General features: G+C 41.4%; 1 protein-coding gene across 27 annotated transcripts in view; it reads left to right on the plus strand.

Moving 5' to 3' along the window:
- Nucleotides 1-16692, plus strand: part of LOC111980729 (disks large homolog 2) — a 243653-nt gene that overhangs the window by 211316 nt on the left and 15645 nt on the right. For 11 of the 27 annotated variants that reach the window (XM_070449291.1, XM_070449290.1, XM_024011648.2 and 8 more), the window contains 6 exons: nt 315-417; nt 1508-1552; nt 7832-7946; nt 8035-8211; nt 12800-12872; nt 15331-15427. In XM_070449291.1, coding sequence (XP_070305392.1) covers nt 315-417; nt 1508-1552; nt 7832-7946; nt 8035-8211; nt 12800-12872; nt 15331-15427 — 610 coding nt within the window. Of the gene's footprint in view, nt 1-314; nt 418-1507; nt 1553-7831; nt 7947-8034; nt 8212-12799; nt 12877-15330; nt 15428-15988; nt 16035-16692 lie in introns of all 27 variants that reach the window. The other 16 variants (XM_024011655.2, XM_070449294.1, XM_070449296.1 and 13 more) reach the window with 5 other exon arrangements.

A 16692-nucleotide genomic window follows, 5' to 3' on the forward strand; every position in this document is an offset into this window, starting at 1 on the left:
AGTTAAGGTGCATTTCAGCTCTGGCCTGATTTACATGTCTAAGAATAACTTGTTCCCTCTTTCTCTTAGGCATGTACTCTCAGGCACGTAGTCTTTCCCTCAGTCTCTCACTTTCCCTCRCACTTCCCAGTCTCTTCACGTCACACTGTCAGACAGGCATTGAGTAGTAAGCACACACGCACACACYCACASGGGTTGAGATTAATGGGTTGAGAGGGAAGGAGGGAGGGACCTGTTTGACTTGTTATTTTTTTGTTTGCAGTTGTACAAAGTGGAAAATGTATGTACAGATCAATGTGTCTTTGTCAATGCAGGTTAATGGGATCGACCTACGCGGGGCCACCCACGAGCAAGCGGCTGCAGCACTAAAGGGGGCGGGCCAAACGGTCACCATCATTGCCCAGTACCGTCCCGAGGGTGAGTATCAGCTGTAACGGTCAATCACTGAGCTTCATGATCAAGGCGAAAGGCACATGACAACACACACTCTAGAACAGTGGTCGCCATCCCGCCAATTGTAATCGACTGGTAGATCTTAAGGCATTCCTAGCCGATCAGCAAACTTTTCTGTTGAATAGCCAACGATAAAGCAGTGCACTCCCGTTTATTAAATTCATCTCATGCTATTAGCGATAAGTACACTTGATTAACAAGACCAACTAAGTGGCCTTGTTCCRGCTCTGAGATTGGAAGGTTGGAAGTTCGATCCCAGGCCGAGTCATACCAAATACTGTAAAAATTAGACCCAATGCATCTCAGCTTGGCACTCCGCATTAAGGAGATGGATTATGGGTAAGGCCCTGCGATAGACTTGTGTCCTGTCCAGTGGTGTACTTGTACATCAAGCTGCCTCAAGATACAGAAACAGAAACGTGCTCCTCTGAGCCGTTCCATCTCACACAAGCCAAGGCTTCTGCAAGGCTACTTACACTTGATTAACTTGCCTGGTACACCGGGTAGGTGAAGTGGTCCCATTTTTAAAAATGTCATTGGTCTGAATGTGCAAATTCAGCTACCTGGGTGGTGAGAGGTGGACCCTCTGTTGCTCTCTCCCTCCATTCGCTGAGAGACTGGCCTTCAGATGCAGGCACTGCGAGTCCAGTGAAGTCAAATAAATAAAAAAAATCACTACCCAACCCTCATTAATACAGCACTGCTTTTAATGTTGCATTGGCTCAGAAAAAGTGAATTTCACACTGGGTTGCATTTGCATTTGGCGATACTTCAGGGGATGACTGCAGTAACAGTGAGTCATGGGCCTGGACTTTCAGAATCACTGTGTAAAGGTGCATTCTGGGAAGATTCGTTATGTTCTGAATTGGTTTGTCCGAAGATTGTCCTCAGAAACAGTAAAGGGTATGACGTTTGAGACTGTTTTGACACTGGGGATGTAAGTGCCTGCTTGAATCATGTGGTTGAGATTTGACCAGAAACAGACTGGCACACAGGACTCCCTGCTGACGATCACTCCCCAAACTGACGACTGCTCTCTTTTCTCACCCGTCAGAACTTGCTTTGTGCTCCCCGCGCCGGGCCCCTTCGCCAGCACCAGGTTTGTGCCATGTGATCAGCGCCCAGGGTCAAAGTTGAGCAATCTGGCCCCAGTGGCAGCTCTGAACATGGACGTTCCTCACGGGGGGCTTGGGGGGGAGGATCACTGYAGTGTGGCCAGTCACGGGCAGTCCACTTACCCCTGCTCATTCACAGGCTTACTCCTTGTATCAGACAGCCCCTCCTCCCCCTTTTTGTCCCTCATCTTCCCATCTTGCAAGATCTTACCTCACCCCCTCTCCCACACACCCACACACACCAACACATACAGTACACATACTGCAGATCGGGGTGGGCAGTATCCGGTGCCCGATAATGATACAATTATTATTTTGGATAAACGACTTCAGTCTACACCTGAATGTCTAAAATCATAGAGAAATTCTAAATCCTGATGTGGCCCTCGAGACAAAAATATTTCCCACCCCTGAAGTAATTCTGAATAACAATACCAACTCACATTTGCTAGAAATGTATTATCGGATAAGTACTTGTTGCCTTCACTAGCAAACTGAACTGTCTGCCAATATAATTGATGACAATCAAATGAAAGACTGTCAGTTCTGTTTTGCATATGATTTTGGCAATAGCAGGTCAAAGAAGAAACGTGGGAGTATTTGACAGCAATCCTTTCATTTTAGCCTATATTGTGATGATGGTACATAACTGCTTGAATAAAATCATCAAGCTTTGCAATTGCTTCCATATTATGGCAGGTCACCTTCACTGCAGGAAATGTAAAGGAAATACCGGTACAGTGCCATAAAATAAATTGCTGCTGAGTAATTGCTTGTGTATTTGAACGTTTTTGGCAGTGTATCAAACCTCTCCACTTAGTGAAGATTTAACTGAAAGTTGAAATACCGCTTTTGATCATTCAGAACCGCCTAACTAATAAACCAAGATGCAAGATGAATCGCTGGATATGCAAGTGTAAACAGATCCTCAAATCCCAATTCACACTTTACAACATTTTAATCCTTCCTTCCACCACTACTTTACCCTTCCACAGCCTGCGGTGAACACTGTATTTCGTATTTCACTCTGCATGCACAGATGCATACCTCATTTCCATTCACCCCCCTCCTATATGGCTGTGACCGAATTATTATATTATGTCCTGGGTCATTATTGAATTTGCGTGGCATTTGTGTCCCTTGCCTTTGCAGCAATGAAAAACACGACAAATAGTTTCACATCATACATGTTTTTTGTATTATTTTGTTTATGTTGAGCTGTTTATAAATAATAAAACATAATATATAAAGTTCTTTATGCAAAGTTTAGAGCAGGCAAATTGGCTTGTCCCATTAATGATGTGTTGAGTTGTAGCGACATGTTTTGGGGATTTAGAGCTCTAACGATTCTTTTAAATGCAGAAAGTAAACAAAAGTATTTAATATATTGTATAAAAACAAAGGTTGTGTCCCCGTTAGTTTCTTTGTAATGCACCAACTCTAGTAAATATAGAGACGAGAATTCAGTCACAGCCTGTCTTTCAGGTCTTGATACTATACCCCAGCTCACAGCCCTAAACCAATGCTCACTGTGCTTTTTTCCTGGTGTAAGACATGATCTCACATCACCCATCAACACATCCTATTCCATCCATCCACACATCCTTTTCTCACTGAATGCTGTTTCCTTTTTGCAATTTCTTCCCACCACAAATGTCACTCTTCTTCCTAAATTGTGCTTGATAATGGCCAGATGTTCTAAACCTTTGTTCGAAGATATAATTTTATTTATTTATTTATTTAAGGCCAACATTTAATTGACTGTTTAATTCTTCATTCATTTATTTATACTTTTTTTTGTTTGGTTTTATTCCTTCTAAAAATAACAGACCAACATTGCATTGGTGCAAAAGCTTAGCATATGGCTAACGGAGAAAAAGTCATCATGATTCATGACACATTCAAGTACATGCAGAGGAACATTTTTAGGTAGCACATACCATTAATGTTTCCCTTAAAAAAATATATGTTAATACATTCTTTAAAAATACATTTTTCTGATTGCTAAATTTCATGTCCAAATTATCCCAAAGTGTCTAAAATTGATTGTGTAGCTCAATAAAGTTATAAAAATATGATTTACCCATAAAACACACAAAGAAATAAAAAATCACGGATATTCACTTGCATTGTGAATAGCATACGAACACATCATATGCCATGGATTTTTTTTTTTTACAGAATTACAGAAATGTTGCTATGAAACTGCACGTAAGGGTAAGGAAACCAATACAGTGCATTCGGAAAGTATTCAAACCCCTTCCCTTTTTCCACATTTTGTTACGTTACAACCTTATTCTGAAATGGATTAAAATAATGTTTTTCCTCATCGATCTACATACAATACCCCATAATGACAAAGTGAAAGGAAGTTTTTCAAAATGTTAGCAAATGTATAAAATTTAAAAAAGCAGATACCTTATTTACATAAGTATTCAGACCCTTTGCTATGATACTTAAAATGAGCTCCGGTGCATCCTGTTTCCATTGATCATCCTTGAGATGTTTCTACAACTTGATTGGAMTCCACCTGTGGTAAATTCAATTGATTGGACATGATTTGGAAAGGCACACACCTGCCGATATAAGGTCCTACAGTTGACAGTGCATGTCAGAGCAAAAACCAAGCTATGAGGTCAAAGGAATTGTCCGTAGAGCTCCGAGACAGGATTTTGTCGAGGCACAGATCTGGGGAAGGGTACCAAAACATTCTGCAGCATTGAAGGTCCCCAAGAACACAGTGGCCTCCACCGTTCTTAAATGGAAGAAGTTTGGAACCACCAAGACTCATCCTAGAGCTGGCCACCCGGCCAAACTGAGCAATCAGGGGAAAAGGGCCTTGATCAGGGAGGTGACCAACAACCTGATGGTCACTCTGATAGAGCTCCAGAGTTCCTCTGTGYAGATGGGAGAACCTTCCAGAAGGACAACCATTTCTGCACCAATCAGGCCTTTATGGTAGGAGTGGCCAGACGGAAGCAACTCCTCAGTAAGGCACATGAGTTTGCCAAAAGGCACCTCAAGGAAGTTTGTCAAAAGGCACCTAAGGACTCTCAGACCATGAGAAACAAGATTCTCTGGTCTGATGAAACSAAGGTTGAACTCTTTGGCCTGAATGCCAAGCATGACATCTGGAGGAAACCTGGCACCATCCCTACGGGGAAGCATGGTGGTGGCAGCATCATGCTGTGAGGATGTTTTTCAGCGGCAGGGACTGGGAGACTAGTCAGGATAAAGGGAAAGATGAACAGAGCAAAGTACAAAGAGATCCTTGATGAAAACCTGCTCCAGAGCACTCAGGACCTCAGACTGGGGCAAAGGTTCACTCTCCAACAGGACAACAATCCTAAGCACACAGCTAAGACAACGCAGGAGTGMCTTCGGGACAAGTCTGTCCTTGAGTGGCCCAGCCAGAGCCCAGACCTGAACCCAAATTGAACATCTCTGGAGAGACCTGAAAATAGCTGTGCAGCGACGCTCCCCATCCAACCTGACAGAGCTTGAGAGGATCTGCAGAGAAGAATGGGAGAAACTCCCCAAATACAGGTGTGCCAAGCTTGTAGCGTCATACCCAAGAAGACTCGAGGCTGTAATCGATGCCACAGGTGCTTCAACAAAGTACTGAGTAAAGGGTCTGAATACTTATGTAAATGTTATATTTATGTTTTTTTTGTGTTTTTTAATACATTTGCAAATATTTCAGAACTTGTTTTTGCTCTGTCATTATGGGGTATTGTGTGTAGGTTGATGAAGGAAAAAAACGATTTAATTTTATGATAAGGGGTCTGAATACTTTCTGAATGCACTGTAGCTGCATGACTGTTCAGGTTTGCAGATGTTTTTCATTATGCTCCTTAGCAGCTCAGTTGGTAGAGCATGGTGCTTTTATCGCCCGGGTGGTGGTTTTGATTCCTGGGACCACCCATACTTAAAACATATGCATGACTGTAAGTTGCTTTGGAGAAAACGATCTGCTATATGGCATAATTATTATTATTATATTATAAGTGGCGCAAAACAAGATTAGACAAATCTCAAATTAAAACGGTAGACTTGGCATCTTTGTCAAACTAAARAAAGATTAAGGAATGGCTCTTTCGACACTCAAAGGTTTTTCTACAGATGACACGATTTTCCTCTGACACATTACAAGACCCGTATTAGAACCTCACATCTAGTTAGATCACTGAATATCTTTCTCTCTCTCTGCATCTGAGTATTGCAATGCCTGAATATGTCAACGTTGAGAACGGTCTTTCTGCTGGTTGTAATGCACATCCTCATCTCTCTCATTGAAGGCACAGCCTGGGCGAATCTGCTCTTATTCTCCCCCAAAACTCTGCATTCRCAGGGGGAAGCACATTACATGCGTCCGGGAAGAAATTGGCTTTAAGACTCGCGGATTCCCTATTTGGATGATTTGTTGTGTTTGTGTCCATGTATTTTGTATGGAACCTTACTGATGTGAACTGTTCCAGGAGATGTTTTCTGTCCAATCTGAATAATGAACTCTCTCAGTCCAAACGTTAGTCTGATTGACTGGGTCATGCGCTCTCAGTCCTGCTTTAGCTGACTGCTATACCGAGGTATGTTGTGGGCTTTAGGCTGAAGTGAGTCTTTCTGCCTCATTAGCTGAATGGCTGCCCAGGGCTTCAGATACGACTTCTGCAGCAGTGTTTTATTACAAGGATAGTTCACCCAAATGATTATCTCACAWATAATTACATATTTAGTTTCCTTACACTCAAATCAGTCTATGGACAAGAAGATACTTTTTGAGCTGGTTTACCTAGCCACGGTCACCAACCGCTGACTCACATCCAAATAATTTAAGTGACTTCAAAGCTACACAATCCCTTTCAGAGATGTTGTGATTATTTGGTCTGGTAGGGGACTTTGAGCCTTTCTCCCAAATGTCATCACAGTAGGTTTCATGAGATAGTATTAGCATTATGTTAGCATTTTGGGGTCAAAATGAAACCGCTGGCATCAATGTTTTTGTATATATATATATCATCCCCAAACTTTATATAGAGGTGGTGTCATGACAGGTTTCAAATTGATGGAGCAAAGTGGCATGGAGTTCAATGGAAACACAGTTTGCCATTTTGTCTTGGAAGATATCGATTACTGCTTTTCTGAGCATTTCTATATTTTTCTCTCTGCATTGTTGAAAAGGGCCCCGTAAGTYAGCATTTCACTGTTAGTCTACACCTGTTTTACGAAGCATGTAACATCAAATTTGATTGAAATAAGATTTTAGGCTTTTGTGGATGTTTGGTTTGGATGGGAAGAAGCATGGGGCTTCGACTATCCTGAGAGCAACATTTTAGAGGACTATCTGAGCTTTCTGTACTGCATGTGCCCTTCAGACACTGTCTCTAACATTGTCTGCTTTCTGTACAGTATGTCGAGAATGTCACCTTGCGTAGGGTGTGGTGGAGGGAGGGAGAATTTGCAGGGGGACTCTCAGAGCTGTAAACAGAGCATTCACTCAATAGGACAGTGTAAGGTGAAGTTTCCCAAGATGCTGATCTTGGGTCAGTTCTACATTTTTCCCACTACGGCTAGGATAAGTTGATCCTTCATCTGTACGTAGGGGATTTTTACCCCCTGAGCCAATAGGACTGCCATTATCGAACCTGTTCTCTGTCCTGTCCCACAGCCACCTTCACAACCAGCCTTTGCAACCTAGTATRTTGAAACGATCCAAAACCGAGAGACAAATTCGAACAAGGCAAATCACTGGGAATGCARGTCCTAAGCAACAGTAAAGGATCGTTAATATTGACCAAAGCATTTAAATGTTATGATAGGCATATTGACATCTTCATTCAACTTATTACATTTAAGAAATACATTTTTTTTTTTTTACTTTTGGACATTTATATCGGGAAACAAAATCAGCCATTACAATATTGTTTTGCATAAAATATCAGGGATATTTTTACATAGTAATACTGTACATACATCAATCAATATAAAGCAGTTGAAAACATTGGTTCTGTCCGTGGAAATGTAAGCATATAAACAAATATATATTTTTGTTTTTACTGATGCACACTAAATGTCACAATAATCCTTTACGGATGCATCCCAAATGGCACCCTATTCCATACACAGTGCACTACTTTTGACCAGGGCCAACCTAGGTTACTGTTCTGAACAGATTCCCCCCTTTTTTCCATTGCAGTGTAGGGCAGTATACATTGAGTGTAAAACGGAACGTTATTGTACTCCTGGGTGTTGTCTTTCCCTTGCAGAGTACGGGCGCTTCGAGGCCAAAATCCATGATCTGCGGGAACAGATGATGAACCACAGCATGAGCTCTGGGTCCGGATCCCTCCGAACCAATCAGAAACGCTCCCTTTACGTCAGGTGGGTCTCTTTTGGACTGTCATCCCAAATAGATAGCATTTACCGTAATAATTATATAATAGTATGTCTCCTTCTGTTACCATCACAGAGCACAGTTTGACTATGAGAAGGCCAAAGACAGTGGCCTCCCTAGCCAAGGCCTCAGCTTTAGATACGGGGACATCCTCCACGTCATCAACGCCTCAGACGATGAATGGTGGCAGGCCCGGAGGGCGACCCCCGARGGGGACAGCGAGGAGATGGGGGTCATCCCCAGCAAGAGGAGGTGAGTGTTGGATGTGCTAAACTAAACTYTAACGTGTTTGACCAAAAGGCTAACTTCTGATCCGGGGGGACAGTGGACTTTTTACGTCCCTACCTGTTCGCAAATTTGCTTGAGAGATGCTATAAAAAAAAAATATGTTCCCGCAAAAAAAAATAACATTGGGTGTATCATTTTACTGCAAGAAATACTTCATTCTACACAAGCTATACTGAACAAAAATATAAACGCAACATGCAACAACTTCATAGATTTGACTAAGTTACAGTTAATATAAAGAAATCAGTCAATTGAAATGAATAAATTAGGCCTTAATCGATGGATTTCACATGACTGGTAATACAGATATGCATCTGTTGGTCACAGATACCTTTAAAAAAAAAAAAGTAGGGGCATGAAATAGTCAGTATCTGGTGTGACCACCATTTGCCTCATGCAGCACGACACATCTTCTTTGCATAGAGTTTGTAGCGGTATTGTTAGAGAGGGGTAAAGAAAGCTTTTTGTTCGGGTGACTGGCAGGTATTAACCCTGCCGAAAGGAAAAGAGTAGGATATATAGAGACCCCTACCAGACACACATCAGCAGAAGAGACTGCCCATAGTCTGTCTCTTATACACATCTAGATGTGTATAAGAGACAACACACACACACACACACACACACACACACACACACACACACACACACACACACACACACACACACACACACACACACACACACACACACACACACACACACACACACACACACACACACACACACACACATCAGCAAAAGTGACTGGCTACACAAACACACATCAGCAAAAGTGACTGGCTAGAGCAGGCCTGGGCAAAGGCCAACCCGGGGGCGTATGTGGCCCGTGACCTGATTCAGTATGGCTCTCGGAATCATGCTCAGATCACATAAAGAATTTGCGATAGTAAAGTTTGGAAAAACGTATTTGTTATTCAAATGAAAAGCCCAACGAATACTCGCCTTTGTGTAATGATTTAACTACCACCGCTTGTGGGACATTTATTTTGAAGGCACGTATAAATAACAACTACACAAGGACAGACAGTGACTGACAGGTTGACCACGTCACKGTTACAGTTACAGTTACAAATAGTAGCTAGCTAGAAATTTCGAAAAAAAATATTTTTTCAAAGAAATGGAAAGTAGACAGTGAATGTAGGGTGGTCCAGCAAGAGTGGACCTGCTGGACATCGAAATATTTCTCAAATCTTATTTGTCACATACACATGATTAGCAGATGTTAATGCGAGTGTAGCGAAATGCTTTCTTTATTGAGGTATCAGGGAAAGCTGTGTGCTTAGTGTGGAGAGCGTCGCAATCTTGAAAGACTACAACTTGTCCCGACACTTCCAGACGAAGCATGCAGAGAAATATAGGAATATGTCTTCTGAGCAGAGGGCAAGAGCATCGAAAGAGTTGCTTTCTCAGTTGCAAAAGCAGCAAGGACTTTTCACGAAACGGCATTAAGCAAACGACGGAATTGCGAGAGCCAGCAACAGTATGWACTGTCCCACAAAATTGCTAAACATAGCAAGCCATTCGCTGAGGGCGAATTCATTAAAGAATGTTTAATTGACTCTGCAGCAATACTTTGRCCCGACAAGAAAGAGCTGTTTGAAAATGTTCCCTGGCAAGACGAACAGTGACACGGCGTATTGAGGACATCGCAGAGAATATGGAACAACAGTTGAAAGACAAGGTAAAGGATTTCACCTATTTCTCCTTGGCCCTGGATGAGAGCAGTGATGCACGTGACACGGCACAGTTGTTGATATTCTTACGAGGCATAACCCCAGACTTTGAAATGGCAGAAGAGCTTGCTTCAGTGTAGTCAATGAAGAGCACAACCACAGGGAAATATTTATTGGAGGAGGTTAATAAGTGTGTGGCAAAGCTGGGACTGAGTTTTGAGAAGTTATCTAGTGTGACCACTGATCGGTGCCCAAACTTGACAGGAAAAAACATTGGCCTTTTGAAAAGAATCCAAAATCAAGTAGCTGAGCTGAACCCAGATCAGAACATTATTTTCCTGCGTTGCATTATATATCAGGAGGTGRTCTGTAAATGTGTTCTGAAAATGAGCCATGTTGTGGATACAGTCACTAAAGTGTTCAACTTCATGAGCAAAATCGTTAAACCACAGGCAGTTTGTCTCACTGTTGGAAGAGACAGACTCTGGTCATGCAGATCTCCCCTATCACACAAACATGAGATGACTGAGTTTGAGGAAGATGCRTAAAAGGGTGTGGGACCTGAAGTCGGAGATTGCTGAGTTTTTGCAAATGAAATTAAAATATGTGGATTTCCCTCATCTGCAAGATAAAGAATGGTTGGCTGATTTTTATTTTCTTCGCTGTGGACATCATGGCCCTCGTGAATGAACTGAATTCCAAACTACAAGGGAAGGGCCTTTTTGCACATCAGATGTACAGCCTWATCAAAGCCTTCAAAGGAAAATGACTCTTCCTGACCAGCCAAGTAGAAGCCAACAATCTCACCCACCTTCTGACATTACTAGTCTGTTCCCTATCAGATGACCAACGGGAGAAGTACTGCGTGCTTTGAAAGGTGAGTTCTCGTTGTTTTGAGGATTTCAAAGTGTTAGAAAATGACATGTTGTTGGTTTCCTCTCCTTTCACCTTGAATGTGGCTAATGCTCCCACTGACCTGCAGCTTGATCTTATCGATCTTCAGTCTGATGCAGTGATTGGAGAACTATTCAAAACAATGTCACTGARGAGGTTCTATGCATCTTTCAATGAACAAAACTTTCCAATGATTAGGAGTCATGCTCAGATGTTTGTACTGTTTGGGTCGACCTATGTATGTGAACAGACATTTTCAGTGATGAAATATAACAAGTCAAGGCACAGATCATCTCTTACTGACTCTCACCTCTCAGCAATCCTGCGCATAGCGATGTCAGAAACTATACCTGACTTCACTGCTCTAGTCAATGCCCATCAGAGACTTCACTCCTCACACTGATTGAGTAGTTTAAATGTAATGTTGAGCTCTCTCTCTCTCTTTTTGTTTTTGTGCATACCCGTTAACAAGAGTTCTGTCCGTGGTTCTGAATGCACAGTGTACTTTTCCCTCTGTGTAGTTCATTGCATGTTTAATAATGAAAATACCTACCAAAAGGAGAACATGAATGTGGTTTATTTCTGTGCATGTTAAAAAAGTTAAATAAATTGCATATCTGGACGTGATTTACAGTAAATATATCTGTCAACACAGTCGTACACATGATGTATAATCCTGTAATATGATTCTGGCCCACGATGGCAAAAATATATTCTAATGTGGCCCTCCATGGGAAATAATTGCCCATGCCTAGAGTGTAGCCTGTTTGCCAGATAGCCAATGGAGAGAAAAGATAAGACGCACCATCTAAAACACACGTTACAGCACAGGGGTGGGTAACCCAACCAATAATACCTCATACAAGAATAATAGCAGAGCAATTCAAAAGCAACATTCAACTCTCTGGCAACAGCTCTGGTGGACATTCCTGCAATCAGTATGCCAATTGCACGCTCCCTCAAAACATCAGACATCTGTGGCATTGTATTGCGTGACAAAACTGCACATTTTAGAGTGGCCTTTCATTGTCCCCAGCACAAGGTGCACCTGTGTAATGATCATGCTGTTTAATCAGCTTCTTGATATGCCACACCTGTCAGGTGGATGGATTAGCTCGGCAAAGGAGAAATGCTCACTAACAGGGATGTAAACAAATTTGTGCACATAATTTGAGAGAAATACGATTATTTAGCCTTTGGAAAATTTCTGGGATCTTTTATTTCAGCTCATGAAACATGGGACCAACACTTTACATGTTGCGTTTATATTTTTTGTTCAGTGTAGCTCTTTTATTAGCAAGCATAGCTGAGAAATGAACACAAGGCTGAACAGAGATATATTGGTATATGACATGAGAGATTATATTGTCCTACAGTCTCCATTCCTAAAGCATTCAGTTACCAGTCCATTTATCTGAAGTTCAAAGGTGTATTAGGTGTGGTAGGTTCCCAAGCGCCTCTGCCTATGTCAGACAACGCGCTGCATGTAGGGCCCCTGACCACGGGGGGGGGGGGGGTCCTGTCGGGTCTCAACTTACTGTTGAGATAGCATAGTAGAATAGACAACCTGCAATTTTGAAATTTAGCACATCAGCAGTTTTCCTCTTGTCAGTTACTGACAGTCAATCAATTAGCCAATGTCAACTAACATTTTATAGATTGCTAGGTAAGTTAGTCTAGCCAGTTATCTAAACCTTGTTGTCATCATGGCCGAATTACTGACCGGGTAGGCAAGGCACGTGCCCAGGGGTCCTGAATTCCATATGAATATGGCATAAGTCATGGTGAAATGTGTAGAACTTCAGGGACTAAACTTTAAAACTGCAACATTTTCTCTGCCCCATGGGGGTGCTTCTGGGTAGACTGAGTGAAGGCCCACAAAATGACAAGAAAATCAATTGCCGCAGAGAGCATTGGAGAAATGGAAAAGCCACTCTAATTATTATTTTTTATTTTACATGTGTCTTTCCTTGCACTGGCAGGGTTGAGAGGAAAGAACGAGCACGTCTAAAGACAGTGAAGTTCAATGCCAAACCTGGAATCGATTCAAAAGGGGTAAGTTCAATCTTATACTAAGGACTGGCAAGTCAACTTAACTTTTGAAGACGTTTTACGAAATGGAAACACTTGTAAACCCACATTTATCAAATAAATTCCTTTGTTAAGTTGAAAAGTAGCCTCTAAACTTAGTTTTTTCTGAATTAATGTGAAATTAATCAGATTACCCTCACATTAGGGGAGGTTGTGATAGTCATGTATGGCCATCTATAGTATTAGCCTAAGCTCTCTCTGCCTGAGTGGAAAAGACCTCAACACGTCTCTACTGGCTGTCCCCTCTCCCTGACAGCTATCCCTCACGGCCCTGACCCTAAATAAACATTGCACATTTAGATAATTAGATTTGTTTTAATGAAGCATTTGAGGATATTCTTTTTATTTCATGAAACTCCCAGCCTCTGCGGAAGCAGAAGCCAAATGACCATACTTTGTACTCTTATTCAATTTTGGACATAACAGCAGGACATTCAGCCAGTGTTCATCAATGTTTTTGCCTACCTATGTTACAAGTAAAGAGAKGATTTTGGTTTGAATTTGCTGCATTCTTATTTAAAAGGGTTCCAATAGGTTTTGGAGGGTTAGGCCATACAAATGTATTTAAATGTTTATTTTTCAATGATTTTTTGGGGGGAAAGTTGTATTGACAAATTGCAAATAAAATAATGTCCTCAAGCTTCCAGTAAGGAGACACACAACTTCCTCTTAGATTATGGCTGAACTATGCCTCTTGGCCTCCCAAAGAGGCTAAAATCTCTTGATTTGGTCACTAGGTGTTGAACTAAGGTCGATTATAGTATTTGAACACTTTATTTTATTTGCTTGCGTGCCTCACTTAAAAAAAMATATTTAAAAAAGATATGTTTAACATTTTATTACATTTGTATGGCCTTAGGGTCTACCCAGAACCCTTTTCATCTGAATAAGCTTGTCTGTTGGGAAAGTATCCATGGCAATGTCATAACTAGCTCTGAATGTGTGTCTTGTAAAGCAGACTTTTGAAACATGAAATGGTCCCTGTATTTTGATGTGGCTCTGGGCCAAACTTTCAGCACTAATGGGCTAAGAAGCAGGATTTCTCCAGCAGTTGTGTCAATACAATAATTATTTTACAGTCAGTGACTTGCATAACTGATCAGGTTTAAATCCCTAAAGGGGTGAATACTTTTTCTAGGCTGTGTGCATCGTTTACAGCATGTCCTTTACAGCTATGATTAAATGCAATAGGACATCTAAGTATGCGTCCCAAAAGACATCATATTCCGTATGTAGTGCACTACTTTTGACCAGAGCCCTATGTGTGTAATATRATGAGAAATAGTACATATTCTGAGCACACATTGCAGTAGTCGCATTGCTGTATCCTTCTCAATTGTAAATTAACACGATAATTAGTCTGTCACAGATGTTACCCACGTTAACAAATATGCCAGTATGTCAATCCTTATGATACCCCTGTGTAAGAATCACATCCACTGTGATTACATGATAGAGCTTACTACTCTCACTACTTGATACAATTCTCAACTTTTATGCACACCTTAATCCACCCATTGGACACACTTATTTCAGCTGACAGTTAGAGCCAAATGTATCYAACACATGCAGTTGAGGCTGCTATTGAACCAGTTGCGGTGGCCATTGCTGGTTCAAAGAATATACCTTTTAGAATGGGTTCATGAAGTACATGGCTGCAAATGAGTATCCGCCGCAGATAAACACTACAACTGCTATTCCTTCAGTCTCCTCCACGCTGCCTCCAAGCTCCTCAAACAGCACTACGCACAACTTCTCTTTAAAAAAAGTGTAATCATTTTAGCTCCTAGAACTCCCAACTGCCATGGCATGGGATCTCATCCCTCCACCTCCCGAAGTTCTAACCTGCATGATTGTTGGACAGTCATTTGTGTCACAGCCATGTTCCTTKTTTCATAGCATGACCCTGGTAACGTGTTTGCTGCATGGCTACCACATATCGGCAATTATGTGTGTTTTCTTTTCAACTTCTGTTCTTGTTTTATTTTCAAGTGTTTTCAGAATGTTTCGGGTGCAATTATGGCACATGAAGTAAATGATGGCAGATATTGCTGGGTAATTCTTCTCTATCACAAATTGAGTCATTTTGACAGTGTTATTGTCAAACCGCATCTTTGTTATTGCAATTCGAATTTGTAAAACAAGATGAGAGTTTTTGTCAAATGTCTTGATTCATTTATTGAATATTTTCTTTGCAAAATCAACAACATTAATGATTAGGCTATTATAATTCAACTCTGCTTTGAGGGATGAATCAGCTATTGTAGCGTCAGTACTGTAATGTCAGTCATGTGTAACATTTTTGGTGACCGCCATCAATTCTTCATGTCCCACATATTGCAGCTAGTTGGTTTGTCAGCATGAATGTGGCAACAATTAGAGCTCCCTGTTTGCCCCACCCCATGCTTTCTTTCCTCCACAGTCATTCAATGACAAGCGTAAAAACAACTTCATCTTTACACGAAAGTTCCCATTCTACAAGAACGAGCTGGGTGAGCAGGATGGCAGTGATTCCGAACGTAAGTACTGTAGGRTCGAACATACTCACACATACAGGTACAAACACTGACACAGGCACATATAGGTGATACATAGGTGCGTTGTCGAGACGTGTGCCGGCCCCCCTCCTATCTTTTTTTCTCTCTCTTTTGGCTCTGGTGGAGTGATGGCATCTGGGAGCTCAAGTCAGGATCTGCCMGTGTCAAGCACTGAGCAGTCACCAGTGGTTCCTCAAAACTTCCCCCGGGGCTCATCTAGCATGTTCCCCCCTTATCTGATATGACCTAAAAAATKWAAAWWAAWAATGTATTTTTAATTACAGCYTGTGAGGATTACTGAAAGGGGTGATATAAGAGAACTGAAACTGTACTGGTGCTGAGCTAGTTAGGACCGGTTTAGGCTGGTCGTCTGGTGTCTGCACAGTGTCTGAACTGAGACAGATGATCTGAGCTGGACTAACCAATCTTGCCTTTCAGGGTTTCACCGTTTCACCTCTTTAACGCCACTTACCTCTTCCTTCCTCRTTTCCGGCTATCCTTGCCTTCTCTCCTTGTCTTTGCTCTCTTGGGACGGCCATGTAGGACATCCCAGGAATAGGTGATGACGGGTATGGGACAAAGACGCTGAGTAAGTTGGTTTAGGAATGGTCCTGTCGTTTCAGTCAAACAAATCTCCCCCTCCCAACACATTTCCCTTTTGAGTTTGGGCTTGTTTCCTCCCTCTTTGTTTTTTCGCTACCTTATTAACTCTTTTTTAGATAGCCTGTTTGCATGCTGCAGTATCACGACTCACTTTGGGACCTGATTGTCTTGATTTCTGTCACCTAACATTAGGATTGTTTGCATGACACAAAAAAAAAGAAAGACGGAAACAAAGTGTTTAAGTCTGGAAATAAATGTACTTTTTTTTAATGCAACTATTCTGTTTATAGTAAATCTCTCTGTCTCTTTCTATAACAGACAGGTGTTATCTGTTTGGATATACACTGGTCATCTGAATGGGATCAGCTCTTTTTAGGCTGGCATGCTAAGGGGTTCTTACTGTCAATGCAATGTATATTTGTGCTTTTTAATTATCTCACTTATAGTACATTTTGAATGTTTCTCCATGGAATGAGTTTGACACATTGCATTGTTGAATCCCATGACAAGAAAGAAGGTGTTCTTGTCTCCCATTTCTTTTTCTGTCACAACTTTTTACTTTACTGCGACAATAATGGACACCCACCTGTGTAACATTTGCTTTCTCCTCTTATTTTTATATAACTATTATATATTATTATTCA

Source organism: Salvelinus sp. IW2-2015, linkage group LG20, assembly GCF_002910315.2.
Source record: "Salvelinus sp. IW2-2015 linkage group LG20, ASM291031v2, whole genome shotgun sequence".
Classification (NCBI taxonomy): Eukaryota; Metazoa; Chordata; class Actinopteri; order Salmoniformes; family Salmonidae; genus Salvelinus; species Salvelinus sp. IW2-2015.